The sequence below is a fragment of the Heptranchias perlo genome, chromosome 4, assembly GCF_035084215.1.
Source record: "Heptranchias perlo isolate sHepPer1 chromosome 4, sHepPer1.hap1, whole genome shotgun sequence".
NCBI classification, from domain to species: domain Eukaryota; kingdom Metazoa; phylum Chordata; class Chondrichthyes; order Hexanchiformes; family Hexanchidae; genus Heptranchias; species Heptranchias perlo.
In genome coordinates, this window is record NC_090328.1 from 118,041,796 (window position 1) to 118,063,632 (window position 21,837).

Sequence of the window (21,837 nt, forward strand, 5' to 3'; positions counted from 1 at the left end):
CCTGGGCGGGGACCAGCCTTCGCCGGGTGGCGCGTGCGCATTTGGCACACTGGGCGGGGAAGAGCGTTTGCCAGGTAGCGCATGCGCAGTTGATACACTGGGCGGGGCGAGCGTTCGTTAGGTGGCGCATGCGTGTTTGACACACTCCTTGGAGGGGACGACCGGTCGGAAGATTATGCGCATGCGCACCCCGCCGTAAGCAGTGACCGGCCCTAATTGTCAGTCACAAATTCTACTCTCTGCGCCCTCCCTCCCTCAGATGCCGCTTTTAGAAGTCGGTAATTACTGCGATTTAGTAGCAGAAGAGGCTGGCAATGAAGGGAATTGTTTTTTTTAATTTAAAACGGCCGAACTACGCTTTTTTTTAAAAAATAAAACTTTGAGGGAAGGGTCGTCGAGGAATCAATCGCTTCGGAGAACAGGCCGGAGCGAGCGCCGGAGGATGCCCCGCCCCTTCGCCATTCTGCTTCCCGAGTGGTTGGAGGCTTTTGATTGACGTGCAGATCAACCACTCACCATATCAGGTGCCTGTCAGAGCAGCCAATCGTGGTCAAGATAATTGGGGGCGGGTCGACATAAGGATTACGTCATTGTTTTAGCCCTTATAACTTCCGGGGTAGTTTCAATTCTTGGGTTGTACATGTGTTTTTAGCAAAAATTATATTTATATATTAAAAAAAACATTATGAGCTCCCAGAGAGGAAATATCGCACGGAAGAGGGCACCGAAGCATAAAAATATTATTGGATTTAAAAATGACAAATATGACAAAAGTGAAAAGCTGAAGGTAAGCATGCACTTCATTGTGGAATGAAACTCGAGTCTTTAAAGTTGTATAATCTTCCAGATAAATATTGTTATTTGCAATAAACATTTATTTCAGTATTCAAAATTATGAAAGGTATTGTATTATAAGGAGAGTAATTAAAGATAATCTGTTTCCATTGGGGGGGTCAGTAACCAGAGGGTACAGATTTAATGTAATTGACGAAAGTGCCAGCACTCTGTTCTAAATCTCTTATTTAATCTATTTTTGTCCCCTCTAGATAGCCTGTTTCTTTCTACTCTGTCCATCCCTTCATAATTTTAAACATCTCTGTTAAACTACCCCATAATCTCATCTGTTTTAATGAAAACAACCCCAATTTCTCAAGTCTTTCAACCTTCCAATAACATGGAGTGCAAAACTGCATTAATGCATTAATATAACTAGTCTTACTAGGGTTTTATATAAAATCATCATTGCATTTTAACTCTAATATTCTATACCCCTTGTCATAAAACCTAGAAAGTAAAATTGGTCATTGGCAATAGCGAATCGGCAGCTGGTTTTACACCACACCTGATTTTGCCAGAAAAGAGACCTCTTTTCCAGGCTCCTCTTAAATTGGTTTTACTAGAAAGAAAGATCTTGCATTGATATATTACCTTTCACAACCTCAGGACGTTTCAAAGTGCTTTACAGCCAGTGCCACTTTTTAAAGTGTAGTCACTGTTGTAAAGTAGAAAACACGGCAGCCAATTTGTGCACAGCAAGGTCCCACAAACAACAATGTGATAATGACTAGATCATCTGGATTTTTTTTTAGTGATATTGTTTGAGGGATAAATGTTGATCGGGACACCGGGGAGAACTCCCCTTGCTCTTCGAAATAGTGACCTTGGGATCTTTTGCGTCCACCTTAGAGGGTGAATGTCGGTTTAACATCTCAACTGACAGTGCAGCACTCCCTCAGTACTGCACTGAAGTGTCAGCCTAGATTTTTGTTCTCAAATCTCTGGAGTGAGACTTGAACCTACAACCTTCTGATACAGGTGAGAGTGATACCCACTGAGCCACGGCATAAAAACAGATAAGGTTACACCTGTAACAGAAAAAAACTTAGCTAAATGACAAGAGAATGATTTCACAGATCTTAAGCAAACTTTATCAACACACTTCCTGGAGAATAAAAGTTGGATTTGGGTTATTAAAATCCAAATCACCATCTTACATTTAATTTCTTGAAACAAACTACTGAAGTAAATCATATATAGGTTGTTTCTCTTTGAAATATGAATTAAATCAGGGACTTCAAAACAGGAGCTGTAGTTTTCAATGCTGGCTCTGTACTAGCAACCCAGAAATATCATTTGTTTGACTGCACCAGCTTGCCGGAATGCCTAGTAGATGAAAACCATGTGCACACAACTCAACTGGAAGGTAAGAGCTGGTGGTAATTAGACTGCAGAATCTGCTAATGCAGGGGTGTCAAATGCTTTTTATATGGTGGGCCTGATCGGATATCCTGGCTCCTGGTGGAAACCACGTTCAACAAAAGCTATTAATATACAAATTAGATGAAGATAAGCCATATTGCTACTCACTTACATTTAGATTTTATTTTTTAGAAACATTTCCATAATGTCTGTAGGTTTTTAAATGGCTTTCAGCAACTTAATTTTCTTCTGATGATTATTCTGAATTCAGTCCAACATAGTAATACATTCACTTTCTATGGTTGGTTGGTTGGTGGGTGTTGCAGAGACACAGCTACTTTTAATCCCTCACCCCTCCCCATCTCTGTAACCTCCTACAATCCTCTGAGATCTCTGCACTCCTCCAGGCATAATTCATACTCCATTTTAAAGTCATACGTTCTGTTATTTTTGTACAATACTTTGGTATGTCATTTACAGTTAAATATAAAAACTTAGGTAACAATTTGGGAAATAGAGTTGGTTGGAATGTAGGAGTTTCTCTGCAGTGCAGGCTAAGGAGCTGATAAACAGAACTGAGGCAATACAGTGCCACCACTGCCAGGAGAGTGTAATTACAGAGTGAAGAGTTTATTTCATTGATTTCAATAACTTCAGACCATAACCACTGCTCCTGGTTTTTGTGTGGGATTGCAGCTGCTGGTAATGGTTCTGCTGTTGCCATTTACAGCTCCTCCAGACCCATCTATTGTTTCTTTATTTGTCCCATTACCACCCCCTTTGCCTTGCACCATCATCCCTTTTGTCATTTAACCCTCTTGCCCTCCACCTTATCATAGACCTTCCCTTTTGTTCTTTCCTCCTCTTCCCCACTTTCCCCTGGCTCTGTACTTGCTTAAAAACTGTTTAACGTCTACCAGTTCTGACTAAAGATCTTCGACCTGAAACGTTAACATCCCCCCCCCCCCCCCCAAACAGATGCTGAGTATTTCCAGCATTTTCTGTTTTTATTTCAGTTTATTTATCAGTTTGCATTATAACTGTGCAGAGTGTCTATTGACACCACTGTCACCCAATGAGTTGGAGACGGGTTGGGACTTATGGCAGGTCTCACAGCAAATGGTCTATTTTACAGCAAACAAAGTCTATTTACTCAGCAAACTGAGTCTGTTTAAACAGCGCACCACAGCAAACAGTCTACAGAATCTATTTAAATCGAGTCTCGGTGAACATCTCCTGATAAAAGCAGGGTGATTTCTCCAGCAAAATGCAGTGAATGGAGGTTAGTTACATAATAGAAATTATAAAATCAATCCCAGTCACTTACAGCAGTGCGGTTTCCTAATGACTGTGGAATTACCTAATCATCTCCATTCTGGCTGGTAATAGTGGTGTCCCTATATGCAGCCAAAAATGTGGGCATAGGAATTTATAGTAGGAAAAATTTGATATAAAAGTGTGAGAGAAACCTAACAAGAAAAAATAAGATTTTTAATAGATTATAGATATACAGTAGGGTTGGTGAGAAACCAAGATGGTTGCCAAAACCAGTTTGAAAGCATTTTTACTGTGATCTGATTAATTTTTGAAGTGCTAGCTGGTTGTTTATTGATTTTTGAGTGAAAAATCAATGTTAGTCATTTTTTTTAAATCAGTGACTCAAATATTATAATCAAGATTTTCTATCTTTCAGGCACCTTGTATTTGTAATGGAGGCTTTCCCACACCTGATAAACCTGCGATTGGGGTTGCCAACTCTGGTTGGATATATTCCTTTAGGTTTTATCACATAACCTCCAGCTTCTAACCTCCCCACTCAGTCAATCCATTTTTCCTATCTCCAATATTTTTATAACTAATAAATGAAAGCATTCAAAGAAAATGAAGAAACGCACAATTTTTTTTTTAACGTCCTTTCTCCCGGCTGTTGCTCGCAGCAGTGTCCAGGAGATTAATCTTTAATCTTTAATTCCTGGAGACTCCAGGACAATCCTGGAGTGTTGGCAACCCTATCTGCAATAGCTGAATGACTGACTTTTAATTGTAGAGAGAGATTTACAAAAGAAATCCAGTTAACAGAATATGGGATTCATTTCTGAACCAGTAACTTTGAAATCAGAACCAGTGGTTTATTATGAACAAGTAAGTCAAGAAAAATTTATTTTTGTTATCTGGACTTATGTATCAAAAATTCTGATAACTGAAAGACATGTAAAGCTTGTTATTTTTGACATATAGATCTGTTGAGGGAGGGAGAGAGAGCCTGATGAGAGTGCATCAAATTGCACAGCCTTTTAATTGCTTGGGTAAATGTGGAGTTTTTCATAATTTAGTGATGTGACAATCTTAACCGTGAACATGACATATTTGTACAGATGTGATGTAGCATTAAAACAAGATCGGACCTATTTTGGTGTGATTAAATGGTCTCCTGGCCGGCCTCTCACCTTGCACACACTGTAAATTGGACTCATCCAAAACCCTGCTGCCCGTATTTCAACTCTCTCCAAATCCCATTCACCCATCACCCCTGAGCTTGCTGACAGTGGCTCCCAGTCTGGCAACACCTCCATTTTAAAATTCTCATCTGTGTTCAAATCCCTCCATGGCCTCACCCTTCCCTATCTCTGTGACCTCCTACAACCCTACAACCATCTGAGATCTCTGCATTCCTCCAATTCTGGCCTCTTGTGCATCCCTGATTGTCATCGCTCCACTGTTGGCGGCCGTGCCTTCAGCTGCCTAGGCCCTAAGCTCTGGAATTTCTTCCCTAAGCCTCTCTACCTCTCTCTCCTCTTTTTAAGATGCTTCTTAAAACCTACCTCTTTGACCAAGCTTTTGGTCACCTGTCCTAATGTCTCCTTATGTGTCTCGGTGTCAAATTTTGTTTGATAATCGCTTCTGTGAAGCGCCTTGGGACGTATTACTACATTAAAGGCGCTACATAGATGCAAGTTGTTATTACCTACATTCATAGAGTACTTTATCAGGATTGTTGTGTTTTCAAGCTTTTCTGACTGACATTCAGTTATTATTCAATATCTGACATCTGATTTATTAATTCTAAGAAATTGTTTAGTATTTAAAGGGAAAACTTCGAGCCGCTGACAACTTTTTATTAAAATCAATGCAAGAGGACTTTTCTGTGATTTTTAAAGTTTCAGGTTGAATGCTGTCCTCTTACTGAGAATGTTTTACCGCTTCAGAGAGTTTATTAACAGCTTTTGGCCACCAGATCTTGTTGCAACACTTGCTATTCCAAGATAGTGGACCTAGGGAAACCATAAAATTCTTGGGGGCCTTTTTTTAAATTGAGAGATTCATGACAACTTTAGTTATTAAACAGCTGTGGATTTTTTTTAAATTCATGTATTACTGACTACCTTTATCATTAATGAAAGAAGGAAGAATTATATAAGGGTGAATCAATATGTGGTAGCGACATAGTTTAATTAAATGCCACCTCTCCTCAATTATTTTCATGCACAAATATAAATAAATTGTGAGCGCTCCTATTTTTATAGGAAGTATTAGAGGTTCTTTCCTTCCATGCAAAGACTTTCACCATTTCAGACCTCCAGTCGCTATAAAGAGCTGTTCAGCTAAAAATCAGCTCTGGGAGACATTGGCAAACAGCTTGCTGGGAAATCCCTCGGACTGACCTTGTTCTAGTTCTGAATGTTGCTCAGGCGATGCTCAAGCTGGGAAAACCCAGCACTGGCCAATTACGCCACAGTCCTCTTCATTTAAAACTTCCTCTCATGCTCTAGCACTGTGAGGTATCGGGCAAGGAACTCTGGCACACTAAACCACGATGCTTTCAATGGAGCAAATAAGCACCTTCAGTACTGTGGTGGTACTTTTGTAAACTACCCCTGAGCAGCAGAGATGCCATGGGAACAGAAGGCTCACTGGCTAACGGTGCCCATTCCTGGTCCTTTCTCTGATCTTTTGAGTGTGTCTTTTTTAATGGCTGAAGCAAATGTTTCTGATTGCTGCAGCACTTTGGACCAATTTATCCTGGGCCTTCAATGGCTGCTGTCAGTGGGTGGGAAAATTAAGTCGTCTGAAACTTTTTTTTGTGTGTAGTTGAGGTGATTGGAATAAATCTATGGTAAATACTTGAGTATTGCAGGGATGATTTGTTGTTGAGCATTTGTAAATCCAGGTTTATAAAATTGAATATACAATGAAAGACCAAAGCAGTGGGATTCCACAGAGTAATTGGTAAGCATACATGTGGCTGCTGCCTAATGAAGGTTAACCCCTTCCTATGACACTCTGATAGACCCCCAAGTACTATCAATTTTAAATCCTTTCCTGATTTTTGATCAGAGTATTTTATCTCCAGTCTCATTTCACACAGGAAAACCTTCTACTTGCAGATAACCTTGTTAGTCTGACGTGCAGCTTTGGTCTCCCTATTTCCAAAAGGATATTCAGTTATTAGAGGGCAGAGAAGGGCTATCCAGTTGATCTCAGAACTTGAGGGAGTAACGTATGAGGAAAGATTGAGACTCTTGCAACAAGCCATGTTTGTCACTAGAAATTTACTTTCCATTTGAAGTAGTTATTGAAATTTAGTTAGTTTTAAACCGATGTGAAACAACATCTAGATTAATTGGAAGTATGCAGCATGTTTTTGAACTGCAAGTTAAATTGAAAGTATTTATTGGCTATAGGAAAAGTTAGAAAACATTTTTGATTCTTTGAAAATGTCATATATATCTAACTGGATGAATGACTAAAACCCATTGGACTGTAGGGTAAAATGTAGAACCAGATAAGAAATTGGATTTACAAACAATAGAAATAGTGTACTCGTGAGAAGTGTAGTGTCATATGGGAGGTGCTGAATGGAGTACCGTAGGGATCATGATTTTGACACTTCTTGTTTCTTATCTATATAAGTCGGCAAGAGCAACAGACAATACAGCAATAGAGGTGGAGAGTCCAGTTAGAATGTTGCAGAAGCATGTAGATCTGTTGTGCATCTAGGCATATTAATGGCGCATTAAATTTAATGCTGTCAAATGCAAAATATTGCATACTGGGAAAACTATGAGCAGAATAGACATACGATGAAGGGAATAGAATTCCCCACATAGATGCATTTATGGAGAAGCTAGATAAGTATATGAGGGAGAAAGGAATAGAAGGATTTTACAGTTTATATAATTTTAAGTGGAGGGGTGGGTGCAGGAACAGAGAGACCTGAGGGTGTTTGTACATAAATCTTTGAAGGTAGCAGGACAAGTTCAGAAGGCTGTTAAAAAGGGATACAGGATCCTTGGCTTTATAAACAGAGGCCTAGAGTACAAAAGCAAGGATGTTATGCTGAACCTTTGTAAATCACTGGTTAGGCCGCTGCTGGAGTACTGTGTCTAATTCTGGGCATCACACTTTAGGAAGGATGTCAAGGCCTTGGAGAGGGTGCAGTAGAGATTTACTGGAATGGTACCAGGGATGAGAGACTGGAGAAGCTGGAATTGTTCTCCTCCTTAGAGCAGAGAAGGTTAAGGGGAGATATAATAGAGATGTTCAAAATTATGAAGGGTTTTGATAGCATAAATAGGGAGAAACTGTTTCAACTGGCAGGAGGGTCAGTAACCAGAAGACACAGATTTAAAATAATTGTCAAAAAATCCAAGGGGGAATAGAGGAGAATTTTTTTCTACTCAGTGAGTTGCTATAATCTGGACTGCACTGCCTGAAGGGGTGGTGGAGGCAGGTTCAATAGTAACTTTCAAAACTTGAAAAAGAGAAATTTGCAGGGCTATGGGGAAAGAGCAGGGGGAGTGGGGCTAATTGGATAGCTCTTTCAAAGAGCCGACACAGGCATGATGAGCTGAATGGCCTCCTTCTGAGCTGTGTGATTCTATGATTTTATACTGTGCAATTCTGGTTGCCACACATTGGAAGGGGTGCATAGAAGAGCAACAAGAATGCTCCCAAGGAAATGAGCTGTCACAGAAGCTTAATCTCTGCAAAATAGAGAGAAAATTAAGGAGCCACTTCGATGAGGTATATAAAGTAATAAATAAGACGAGGCCGGAATACTATTTTTGAGGTCAGTCAGGCCAGCAGAACAAGAGGCCATTAAACTTAAATTTGTGAAAAGTAAATTTAGAACCGATCTCAGAAAAAATTCTTATAACATTCCAAAAGTTTATCACTGTTTATCAGATGAAATATTGGAATCGAAGATATGGGGGTTCAAGATGTGGTTAGATGCTAGACTGGGTGTTTTGAAATGTGAGCTCATTGGGCCAGATGTCTTATTCTTTTCTGGTCCTGACTTTTTTTTAAAAAATTTTTTATTTACATTTCATTAGAACACAAGTTCAGTACGAAGTACAAAAGAAACCAGGGTACTCAGTTTCATGGCTCATCTGAAGGATGTGACCTCTGACCATGCAGCTCTCCTTCATCTAGATTATGTGCACAATGCCTGGAGTAGGGCTTGAACCCATTTGAATTCTGATGGTGATGCTTGTACCGGAGAATCAATTACATAGAATTTACAGCACAGAAACAGGCCATTCAGCCCAACTGTCTATGCGTACCTCCTTCCACCCGAATGCATCTAATCCTATCTGTATAACCTTCTATTCCTTTTTCCCTCGTGTTTATCCAGCTTCCCCTTAAATCCATCTATGCTATTCGCCTCAACCACTTCTTGTGGTAGCGAGTTCCACATTCTAACCACTCTCTGGGTAAAGAAGTTTTTCCTGAATTCCTTATTGGATTTATTGGTGACTATTTTATATTTATGGCCCTTAGTTTTGGACTCTCCCACAAGTGGAAACATTTTCTTTACATTTACCCTATCAAACCCTTTCATAATTTTGAAGACTTCTATCAGGTCACCCCTCAGCCTTCTCTTTTCTAGAGAAAAGAGCACCGGCCTGTTCAGTCTTCCCTGATAATTTATAACCTCTCAGTTCTGGTATCATCCTTGTGAATCTTTTTTGCACTTCCTCCAGTAGATCATAGAATCATAGGTTACAGCATGGAAGGAGGCCATTCGGCCCATCGAGTCCGCGCCAGCTCTATGCAAGAGTAATCCAGCCAGTCCCACTCCCCCGCCCTATCCCCGTAGCCCTGCAAATTTTTTCCTTTCACGTGCTTATCCAGTACCCTTTTGAAGACCATGACTGAATCTGCCTCCACCACCCCCTCGGGCAGTGCATTCCAGATCCTAACCACTCACTGTGTAAAAAGGTTTTCCCTCATGTCACCTTTGGTTCTTTTGCATTGAAATTGTGCCCTATACACCCAAGTCCAAGTCGTTAATATAAATCAAGAAAAGCAGTGGTTCCAGCACTGACCCCTGGGGTACACCACTGTACACCTCCCTCCAGTCCGAAAAACAACCATTCACCGTTATTCTCTGCATCCTGTCACTTAGCCAATTCTGTAACCATGTTGCTACTGCCCCCTTTATTCCATGGGCCATAATCTTGATGATAAGCCTACCATGTGGTACTTTATCAAACACCTTTTGAAAGTCCATATACACCATATCAACTGCATCTACCCTCTCATCAAAAAACTCGATCAGATTAGTTAAACATGTTTTGCCTTTAACAAATCTGTGCTGGCTTTCCCTAATCAATCCACACTTATCCAAGTGACTGTTAATTCTGTCCCGGATTATCATTTCTAAAAGTTTCCTCACCACTCAGGTTAAACTGGCCTATAGTTGCTGGGTTTATCCTTGCACCCTTTTTTGAACAAGTGTGTAACATTTGCAATTCTCCAGACTTCTGGTACCACTCCTTGCCTATGGATATTTGGAAGATTATGGCCAGTACCTCCACAATTTCCACTCTTACTTCCCTCAGCAACCTAGAATGCATCCCATCCGGACCGGGTGACTTATCTACTTTAAGTACAGCTAGCCTTTCTAGTAACTCTTCTTTATCAATTTTTAGCGATTATCAATCGATGTTGAACTTTGGATTTAAGTTGCATTAATACATTAAATCTTTTTTTCTTCCCAGAAGTTAAATACTATGGTACATGCAGGTGTCTGTAAGCATTGTAAGGAAGTGTTGGAATGGAAAATAAAATACAGCAAGTACAAACCACTTACTCAGGCTAGGAAATGGTGAGTTAAAAGCTTCTTCTCATTTAGAATAAACAAAGGTAGCCATTCTGACAAACTTTTCAATGCGTTTATATCACCTGACGCATTCAATAAAAATCAGCTTTTGTCATCATTTGACTGTTATGAATTGTATATGTATTTTAATGCTTACAAAATTCTTATCATTTTTAATACCTGTTTTGAGGTATTTCTGTGATCCTTGGCGGGAAAAAGCCATGTAGTTTCCAATAACAGTGTCCTCAGTTTGTCACCCATATCACAGGAATGTTAGTGGGATTGCTTGATGTCAGCCTCGTATGATTTTCTTGGTTGCAACATAGAAAACAGATGCTACATTTTTAACTGACATTAAAGAATGAGATATTTCCGATTGTTATAGGAGACCTGTTGTTACAGTGTACATGTTGACTTCTTTAATGGTGATACGAACCAGAACTTCAAACCCGGGGTGTCACCAGAACTGTACATATAGGATATTTTTCCCATTTTCTCTTTTTTTTTTAAAGTGATTATTTTCAATTATTTTATCTGACCTAACACTGAAATCAGATTGGGTATTTGCTGCTGGGTATATGTTATATATTTGATCTCTTTGTCTTTTACACAAGGTTTTATACCATCTATTCAAGTAAGTCTCAGCAGACTAAAGATTCACATTGTGATGTGATCGGATCAGGTTTTTAATGTGTTTGAAGAAAATGAATTCAACCTCTGCTTCCACGAACCATTTTCCTTAGTATCCCCTCCGGAGAACGAATAAAAGTTTCAGCTGGCAAGTTTTAGTATTGAGCATCCATGGGAATTGAACTTGAATTATCTAGCTGTGAAGCCAGCATTGTTGATTCTTTGTAACCAAGCTGCCTCGAGTAGGTTTTTAATGTGATTCTAATTCTTTTTATGCTGAAGCAACATTCCCAATAGCCTAGCAATCTTGGTTCAGCAAGTGCCTAATTGTGCAGTGGAAACTCCATTCTAATCTCATGATAAATTAAGTTCCAATTTAACAAACTGTTACAGCACATTGGTGTTGCTCCAGAGATTAGAACACATACGTTTGAGTCCCAGCCTCATTTGACCTCTTGCACTGTGGGTTTCCTAAAGTGATATGATACAAATTCGCAACCAGCTTGTTAGGCAAAGCAGACATGAAGTGACTGCTGATTTTAAGGGGAGGGAAAATCTCCAGTGGTTCCACATAATCCAAAACTAAGGGTCATAAATATAAGAGAGCCACTAATCAATCCAATAAGGAATTCAGGAGAAACTTATTTACCCAGACAGCAGTGAGAATATGGAACTGGCTACTACAAGCGAATAGCATAGATGCATTTAAGGGGAAGCTAGATAAACACGTGGAGGAGAAAGGAATAGAATAATATGCTAATAGGGTGGGAGGAGGCTTGTGTACAGCATAAACACAGGTACACACCAGGGCTGATGGGCTGTAAAATTCAATGTAAGACTCAGTACAATATAGAAAAACAAATACATTTTGGAAGTGAGAATATAGAGAGGAATTGTACATTAAATGGTAGCATTTTAAATAGAGTATAAGAGCAAAGAGATCTTGGTGATCATATACACACGTCACTAAAGGTGGCAACTGAAGTACATTAGGCTATAAAAAAGGCAAATGGTATCTTTGATTTTGTACCTAGAGGCATAAAATACAAAAGCAAGGAGTTAATGTTGAACTTCTACAAGACTTTAGGCTACAGTTGGAGTATTGTATACCGTTTAGTGCACCCTATTTATATGAAGATATAAAAGCAATGGAAACAATGCAACATCGATTTATTGGGATGTTACCAGGGAGTGGGGGTGATGAATGGAGACTTGAGAAGTTGGGGTGTTTTTCTCCAGCTCTGAGGAGGGTAGGTGGTGACCTGATAAAGATCTTCCAAGATTATGAAGGGTTATAATAAGGTAAATAGTGATTGATTATTTCCTCTGATCAGCAAAATGTAACATGCAGTTTAAGATTTACATCCATTAATTCTTTCTAAAGGGAATTATAGTTGCATTGAAGAAGAGGACCATTAAAGGATTTGGGAAACTAGCAGGAGAATGGGATTAGACTAGCTGGCACACGTGGAGGAAAAAAATACCAGCTAGATTTGATGGACCGAATGGCCTGTTTCTGTGCTGTAACATTCTATAATTCTGAATTTAGATGCAAAATATAAGAACTTGGTTGGCCTTTCAAAATACTGTATTAGTGTTTACATAATGGAGGTATATTGTGATTTTTAAAATTTGCTGTTTGCAACTTCCATTACTTTTTTTCTTTTTTATCCTGTTTAGTGTTAAATGCTTTCAGAAGACAGTGAGGGATTCTTACCACATAATGTGTAAACCATGTGCTTTCAAATTAGAACTCTGCGCCAAATGTGGGAAGAAGGAAGAGATTGTGAATCCGTAAGTAGTTTGTGCAAAACTTTATAATTGGAAAATAGAACAGGTTAGAACGCAGTGGGATCTTGACTTCACAATAGAAAGGTAGTTTTCATGAGCAGGCAGTTTCCAAGTATCTGAAACCTGCACCTTTATTCTCCTGTCATTTTCTTTGTTCCCATAATATGTACAACGCTGGCAAGGCTGCATTTATTGCCCATCACTACAACAATGACTTTCATTTATATAGCACCTTTAATGTAGTAAAATGTCCCAAGGTGCTTCACAGGTGCGTTACCAGACAAAATTTGACACGAGCCACATAAGGAGATATTAGGACAGGTGACCAAAAGCTTAGTGAAAGAGGTAGGTTTTAAGGAGTGTCTTAAAGGAGGAGAGAGAGGCAGAGAGGCAGAGAGGTTTAGGGAGGGAATTCCAGAGCTTAGGGGCCTAGGCAGCTGAAGGCACAGCCGCCAGTGGTGGAGGGATGAAAATCGGGGATGCACAAGAGGCCAGAATTGGAGGAGTGCAGAGATCTTGGAGGGTTGTAGGGCTGGAGGAGGTTACAGAGATAGGGAGGGGCGAGGCCATGGAGGGATTTGAAAACAAGAATGTGAATTTTAAAATCGAGGTGTTGCCGGACCAGGAGCCAATGTAGGTCAGCGAGCACAGGGGCGAACAGGACTTGGTGCGAGTTAGGATAGGGGCAGCAGAGTTTTGGACGAGCTCAAGTTTACGGAGGGTGGAAGGTGGGAGGCCGGCCAGGAGAGCATTGGAATAATCAAGTCTAGAGGTAACAAAGGCATGGATGAGGGTTTCAGCAGCAGATGAGCTGAGGCAGGGGTGGAGATGGGTGATAGTTATGGACAGCCAAGCGAGCCACTGCATCGGGCAGCACGTAGTGTGACTAAAGTCCCATGTAGGTCAGACCAGGTCGCAGATTCCTTCCCGTGAAGCACGTTAATGAACAGTCCGTCAGCTGTCGTGGTCATTTATTTTACTGGTGCTAGCCCACAAATTGCCTGATTTATTGAATTCATTTTCACAACTTACCATGGTTTTCATTTATTTCATTTATTCCAATAAGGAATTCAGGAGAAACTTCTTTACCCAGAGAGTGGTGGGAATGTGGAACTCGCTACCACATGGAGTAGTTGAGGCGAATAGCATAGATGCATTTAAGGGGAAGCTAGATAAACACATGATGGAGAAAGGAATAGGAGGAAATGCTGATCAGGTTAGATGAAGAGGAGGCTCGTGTGGAGCATAAACACCGACATAGACCAGTTGATGCGAATGGCCTGTTTCTGTGACTAGTCACACTTTGTGCTGCCCGATGCAGTGGCTCGCTTGGCTGTCTGTAACAATCGCCATCTCCGACCCTGCCTCAGCTCATTTGCTGCTAAAACCTTTGTTTCATCCTTTGTTACCTCTAGACTTGACTATTTCAATACTCTCCTGACCAGCCTCCCATCTTCCACCCTCCGTGAACTTGATCTCGTTCAAAACTCTGCTGCCCCTATCCTAACTCACACCAAGCCCTGTTCACCCATCACCCCCTGTGCTCGCTGACCTACATTGGCTCCCGGCCCGGCAACACCTCGATTTTTAAAATTCACATTCTTGTTTACAAATCTCTCCATGGCCTACAAAATGCTATGGTGGGATTTGAACTCTTGGGCCCCTGGGTTGCTAGTCAAGTACCATGACGATGACAGTACCCTAATCCCAAAAGGTGGAAAATATGATTCCATCAGACTGAAACTATTAGACAAATTTACTTACAGACTAACTAATATAGCAAGGTACCAAATCAGCACAATAGTTAAAGCAATAAAATTAGAATCAGTCCATAAGGAGTTAAAATACCCTTTTTGGAACATATTGCTTAAAGTCTGATATGTGATGAGACTTTAGATGAAACACATCAATTGTGCCTCGCGCCAGAACCTCATGATGCAATGTGGAATGTGGATAAAACAAATCTTAGCTCACCCACACAGTTTGCATTTTTTGCCAGAACTGTTAAGACTTTTGGGTCAATTCCCTGGCATTTATCCTGTTGCAAGACCCTCTGAAGTTAGAGCTGTCGCTACTTCCTTATTAAATAGGCGATTTTAAAAAAAATTTTTTTTTGTTTGGTAAAGGGTGTTAATGGTTACAGAACCAAGGCAGGTAGATGGGGTTAAGAGCAGATACTCACTTATCGTCTAGTCTTCCTGTACCTGTTAATGCCTTAACTAACTTAATTAGCATGTAGAACAAAGTGCCTCCCCCTTTCCCGGAATACCCTTGGCTAATTTCAGTTCAACCATCCTGGCCTGGTCCCATCGACAGCTTGTGTCTGACCATTTTGTACTTTGGTAATAAAAGACAGCTTAGGAATAGGAGTAGCCCATTCAGCTCCTTGAGCCTGTTCTGCTATTCAGTTAGATTATTGGCTGATCTGTATCTTAACTCCATCTAACCACCTTGGTTCTGAAACCCTTAATACCCTTGCCTAACAAAAATCGATCAATCTCAGTTTTGAAATTTTCAGCTTCAACAGCTTTTTGGGGGAAAGTTTAAATTTTAACCTTAGCTGTTTTATAACTGTACGAAATAAAATACAGAAACCTGCATGTTATGTTACAAACAATGTGACCATTGGTATCTATACATGGAGCATTCCCAGGAACAGTAGATGCGTTGAGATGAGCAGGAATATCCTTTTTTACTGTATGCTATATTGTTCAATGTAGCCAGGTGGCGCTGTAAACTTCTTTATGCCTTTCCAGTAGTTAATCTTTTAAATTGCCACTTTTCTTTCTGGTTTGTCTATTTTTCTGATACTTTTTAAATAAAAAATGAATTTGTTTCAAGATCTTCACCTTATGCTATGTATTTCTATATTACAGTGCTTGCTGCTAGTTAGTCTGGTAACCTGTAGTTTTGTGTTGTTTGAACAACCATGAACAAGGAGTGCATTATTGATGATGGTCTGTAAATCAACAGGGAGAAAGGCCACATACTGTTTTGTTGGAATGGACTTTGCAATGCTTAGGAAAATTTTGATGCAAATTAGTTACAGGTGACAAACAAAATAACCTCCGCACTGGGCGGCCAAAGATCAGGAGCGTGGGACTGAATATTGGATCCGGAAGTTGAGAAGCGGCCCCCTCCAAATAGCGGAAGAGGGGCTTCAAACCTCTCTCATTGGACAAAAATATGGAACGTGGTCTGGTCCAGGCTGCAATTGTTACAGGCCTTTTCCTGTTGCTAGTTCTTATGGTACTCCCAATATCAAATATTTAAGTTCACCCCGTCAATAACAATGATTTATAATGTGCTGAATTACACTATATTCTTCCTCATACATCCAAACTTCACATGATACAGACATCATTCCACTTTTTGGAAGGACAGGGATGAAATCGCCTAGGGACCTCACTTTGCAGGTCCGCTCTATACAAGGGTGTGTGCAGGCTTGCATCTGAAGTTTCTCCCCAACCCCACTAGCATCAGATATTTGGGGGGCAATTTTAACCTAACCCGCCAGTCGGGAAACTGACTGGATCGGGTGCAACACTGGTTTTATATTGAAGTCCGTGGAGAGTAATGTCGGGCGGGTGTAAAACTGGCATTCCACCTAATCCCAAGGGTTTCCCGCCCGGCGAGTTGGGTTAAAATTGTCCCCTTGTTTCCATATCCAAGAAAGTTCATTTTGCTACCGGTTGGGGGTTTTTTTTTGTCTACTTTAGAATCCAAAGTTTTCTCCACCGTTTCTAAATCTGTGAAGTGGCTTGTGGGTCCGTTACGTTCGCAAATGTTTTACAAAGTTTTTATCACAGAAACTCGCCGACCATTTTGGCCAGGTTGCACCAGTAAAGCCTATCTTGACTGCAGGCTTCAGGCATTGTTAGCTGCTGGTTTGTTTTTTTAAATGATGTATTGAATGTCATGGTTTCCCCTCCCTCTCCTGTCCCAGTGATGGACATTTCTTTGCTATCTTCTGTCATTCCATCATCGACTTTCCTGGATGTGAAGCTTCATAGAAACCGAGCAAAAGAGCTCTGTGCACCAGCCGCGTTCAGTGGAAGGCGGTCTGGTCTAGGTGGCTAAGCTTGACACGCACGCACACACACGAGCAATGTCCACTGCCAGGCTAGATATTGAATGACAGTGCCAATGTTCCCAGGAACACCTCAAAAAGGATGGTATAGTCGTGTTCCACAGTGGTGCAAGAAGCAGGGGCAAAGGTGTCCGGGTTTATAGCCAACCACACAATCTCTTCCAGAATCCGCCTAATGGCGTTTCAGCCTTTGGGTTCAGCAACTAGGCCCTGTATAAGCTAAATACAAGTCCAGGACAAGCCACCAGGCAATTGCGTCCATTGGCGCCGTCTTTGGTCCTGGTTCTAGCACGTACCTTGAGCTTGGCATCATTCTCAATTCAAGTTGATGTTGACATTGAGATTGAGTATAAGGTGCTTTAACTGATGTCAACCCAACGACGCCAGCATTTGGAGGTTAAATAACCATAGGCTTACTTCGCCTCATTCATACAAATACAGTCCCAAAAACTGCTGCTCCACCTACCTCTCATTTTTCTTTCTGGCTGACCTTGGCATAGAGCTATTCTGCTGTTTTATATTTCATTGCTGTTACATATGAACAACGATGGACAGAGAAGGACACTCTGGTCCATCCAGCCTGTCCCCACACAAGGTCAGCCGTGGCTCAGTGGGTCGTACTCTCACCTCTGAGTCAGATGGTTATGGGTTCAAGTCCCACTCCAGAGACTCAAGCACAAAGTCCAGACTGACACTCCCAGTGTAGCATTAAGGGAGTGCTGTCTTTCAGATGAGTCGACAATCTGAGGCCCTGACTGCCCTCTCAGGTGGACGTAAAAGATCCCACAGCCACTATTTCGAAGAAGTGCAAGGGAGTTCTCCCCGGGGTCCTGGCCAATATTTATCCCTCAATCAACATCACTAAAAACTAATTATCAGGTCATTATGACGTTGCTGTTTGTGGGACCTTGCTGTTCGCAAATTGGCTGCCACATTTCCCTACATTACAACAATGACTATACTTCAAAAGTTCTTCATTGGCTGTAAAGTGCTTTGGGATGTCCTGAAGTCGTACAAGGCGCTGTATAAAAATGTAAATTCGTTCTTTTCTTTTTACGGTTGTGGAATAAAGAAGATGGTCTAATTTTTTCTCTCCACTCCCCAGGCTGGCTCCTGCAGCAGACCAAGAACAGAATGGTGACGTTCAAACAAATACTTGGACAAGAAGTAGAATAAAGAGCGGAAAGGGGGATGATGATGATGACGACGACAGCACTGATGACTCTGATTTTGATCGTGATGATGGCAGCGATGTAAACGATGAAGCTCAGTCGAGCCAATCCTCTTCAACTGATCTGTCAACCCAAGGTACTGATGCAGCATTGCAGAAGGAGAAAACACCCAAGACTGAAGGGACGGAAGCACAAGGAGTGCCTGAACTTTCCGCCTTAACTTTAGAGGCTTGTAACAACAAACAGTACGTCTGATGTGTCATGACCGTTGCAGAATGGTGTTACATTACAATGATCACAAATGAGTTTGCATAACCTTTTGAATCAGTTGAGCCACCTTTGTTTCAGCAGGCTTGTACACAAAGCACAAAATGGAACATGATGTACAATTGCCAGGACATGTAAAAGACAAAACGTGCTAGCCAATAAAATTGATGTTTCAGAATCACAACTCTTATTGTAAGAGTAAATCATGCACTGACGCAGCTATTTCATTTTGTTTTACAAGTGATTGTGTGTACTTCTGAGCTGTTGTAAAATGATACGACATGTCATTTATATTCACATCAAATATCACCTTTTTAGTTTTGAATTTCTAACCAACTGTTGGACAAGGTGCAAAAAAGATTCACAAGGGAGATACTAGAACTGAGAGGATATACTTATCAAGAAAGGCTGAACAGACTGGGGTGCTTTTCACTACAAATGAGAAGTCTGAGATGTGACCTGATCGAGGTCTCTAAGATAATGAAAGGGTTTGATAGAGTCGATGTAAAGAAAATATTTCCACTTGTGGGGGAATCTAAAACTAGAGGTCATAAATATAAAATAGTCACTAATAAATCCAATAGGGAATTCAGGAGAAACTTCTTTACCCAGAGTGGTGAGAATGTGGAACTCGCTACCACACAGGGTAGTTGAGGCGAATAACATAGATGCATTTAAGGGGAAGCTAGATAAGCATGAGGGAGAAAGGGTGAGATGAAGTAGGGTGGGAGGAGGCTCGTGTGGAGCATAAATGCTGAATGTTGGGCCGAATGGCCTGTTCCTATGCTGTAGACTTGTTGATAACCTAGCAGCAGCTAACTACGGCCACAATTGATGGTATTCTGTAATAGTGACCTTAATTTTGTCTTAATCCTGTAGGATTGTTTTATTTTGATTCACTTTTTTAGAAAAAAAAGAAAAAATATTTAGGGTCCTGGTCTGCAACTGTGAGTCATGTCAATAGAACCATATAAGAGATTGTACCGATCTCTTTTCCTATTCTATCCCATTATCTTATTTCGTGTTTTGCTTTGAATATTCCTTTTGCACTTTAAAGGACCAGGGATAACTAAACCCTAAAATCAGAAACAGGAAGTGCTGGCAAAGCTCAGCAGGACAGGCAACATCTGCGCAGAGAGAAACCGAGTTAACATTTCAGGTGGATGACTTTTCATCAGAACTGAAGAGACACAAACGGACATTCCGTCAGGAGAGAAGAGCAGAACTCCTTCAAGGCGGGAATTCCTGGAAGAGAAGAGGCAGTGAGTAAAACACTAAAACAAAAGCAAATATACTGCGGATGCTGGAAATCTGAAATAAAAAAATGGAAAATGCTGGAAAACACTCAGCAGGTCAGGCAGCATCTGCAGCGAGAGAAATGAGTCAATGTTTCAGGTCGAAGACCTTTCAACAGAACTAAACAGAAGACTCAAACCTAACCTCAATATCATGCATAATGCCCTGTTTATGATTAGTTTTTTTGTAAAATTTGAAAACAGAACCTGCCAAACCAAAATATAGTTGACGGTATTCATGTTAATGATGGTTTTCTGTCCTCCTCAAAGGCTCGGTGAGTTGTAGGTGGGAGAGTGACTATGAAGGTAGCTTTTGGAGAAGTGACGGCCGATTGAAAACCTAAATGTCACTTTGTTTTCTTTTGATAAGATTTTTAATCTTAAAAAAAAATTGTGAAGTATAAAAGTGCTTATCTCGGGCGGTATGTTTGCTACTGCAATACTCGAGGACCCCATTTGCACTTTTTTTATTTGTTCATGTGATCTGGGCGTCGCTGGCAAGGCCAGCATTTATTGCCCATCAAGTCCGTTTGTGTCCCTTCAGTTCTGATGAAAAGTCATCCACCTGAAACTCCACTGCAGAGGGAGTGACCAAGCTATGCCATCTGGGGTTGTTCTCCTTAGAGCAGAGAAGGTTAAGGGGAGATTTAATGGAGATGTTCAAAATAATGAAGGGTTTTGATAAAAGTAAATGAGAAACTGTTTCCAGTGGCAAAAGGGTCGGTAACCAGAGGGGACAGATTTACAGTAATTGTCAAAAGAACCAGAGGCGACGTGAGATTTTTTTAGGCAGCGAGTTGTTATGATCTGGAATGCGCTGCCTGAAAGGGCGGTGGAAGCAGATTCAATATGTAACTTTCAAAAGGGAATTGGATAAATGCTTGAAGGGGAAAAATTTGCTGGGCTTTGGGGAAAGAGCAGGGGAGTGGGACTAATTGGATAGTTCTTTCAAAGAGCCAGCACAGGCATGATGGGCCAAATGGCGGCTTCCTGTGCTGTATGATGCTATGATCAGTGGGGGTTCACTTGCTGACCTCTGCAATGACCTGAAACTTGTGATTCATCCAGTGCACCTCCCTCAAGCTCACTCCCTAAATTCTCCGGGGTGGTAGTATCTTTACTGGTTATTAAATGTATCAATGTACATGCAAGGTTGTGAGTAGAAGATTATTCAAGAGTGGAGGAATACTATTACTTTGGACAGTGTAGTGGAAATCCGGAATTCTCTTTTCCCCCAAAAAGTTGTTGAGGCTGGGGGTCAATTGAAAATTTTCTGATGGATTTTGGTTAGGGTATTAAGGGTAATGGAACCAAGGCGGGTAGATGGAGTCAAGATACAGATCAGCCATGATCTAATTGAATGGCGGAACAGGCTCGAGGAGCTGAATGGCCTCCTCCTGTTCCTATGTTCCAGACGTCCCAGAGGTCAAAACAATTGTTCCAGAAGGAGGCAGACTTGCTCAATTCTGCCACAACTAGCCTAGAAGGACTAGATTGTATGATGCTGGTAGCTTATCAGTAACACATTCAAATAGAATTTAATCATACTTGAACATATCAGTTATCCAAAGCTGTTAACCTGTCAGCTTTACAAGGAATCGAACCGTATAATAGTCTTACTTTATTCTGTAATAAGTAGAGTCTGGCTGATGCTGAATTATGGTGAGATACTAGAACTATGCTTGAGTCTGTAGTGGTTTATTCAGTTAACTATATCAAATAGTTCATGTACTCCTTAATGCTTCATCTTATATAATGGTATTAATCATGTTATCAGAAATGTGTTAATAAAATAATGCTGCTTCAGGGATTCTTATATCTGAGTCCATCTGTAATGACTTTGGCAAGGAGAGGTTAACTCAGTCACTCATGGTGTTCCCAAGAGGGTTGGTTTGGTTTGTGTAACTGTATATACTCTAAACTGATTAATATGATACAATTCGGAGTTGACCAAAACTTTAGGCATCTAATAACCCTAAGTTGCGGTGGTAAATCTTCAGCCAGCTCTTTTTGATGTAGAATTGAGGTAGAGGGGTTCAAGATTTGTCTGATACCCTTTTTGATTAATATTCCTTACATAGTTTAAGAATTTATCCACCTCAATTTTTATTGCCGAGCTCCATCCTTGGTTCCCTCCTATTCTTTATTCACATAATACTCATCGGGGACATTATCTGCTAGTACAAGGCAACCTTCCATATACATGCAAATGACACACAACTCTACTTCTTCACAATTGACGCTGAAGTTGTTGCTATATTTTCTGACTGCCAGTGCAACACTAAA

General features: G+C 40.7%; 1 protein-coding gene across 1 annotated transcript; it reads left to right on the forward strand.

Moving 5' to 3' along the window:
- Nucleotides 1–182: 182 nt before the first annotated feature.
- c4h9orf85 (chromosome 4 C9orf85 homolog) lies at nt 183–21,361 on the forward strand. Its single transcript, XM_067983541.1, has 4 exons — nt 183–787; nt 10,206–10,312; nt 12,617–12,730; nt 17,923–21,361. Exons 1-4 carry the CDS (start codon nt 686–688, stop codon nt 18,242–18,244), a joined length of 645 nt encoding a protein of 214 aa, XP_067839642.1. The 5' UTR covers nt 183–685; the 3' UTR covers nt 18,245–21,361.
- Nucleotides 21,362–21,837: the final 476 nt, after the last annotated feature.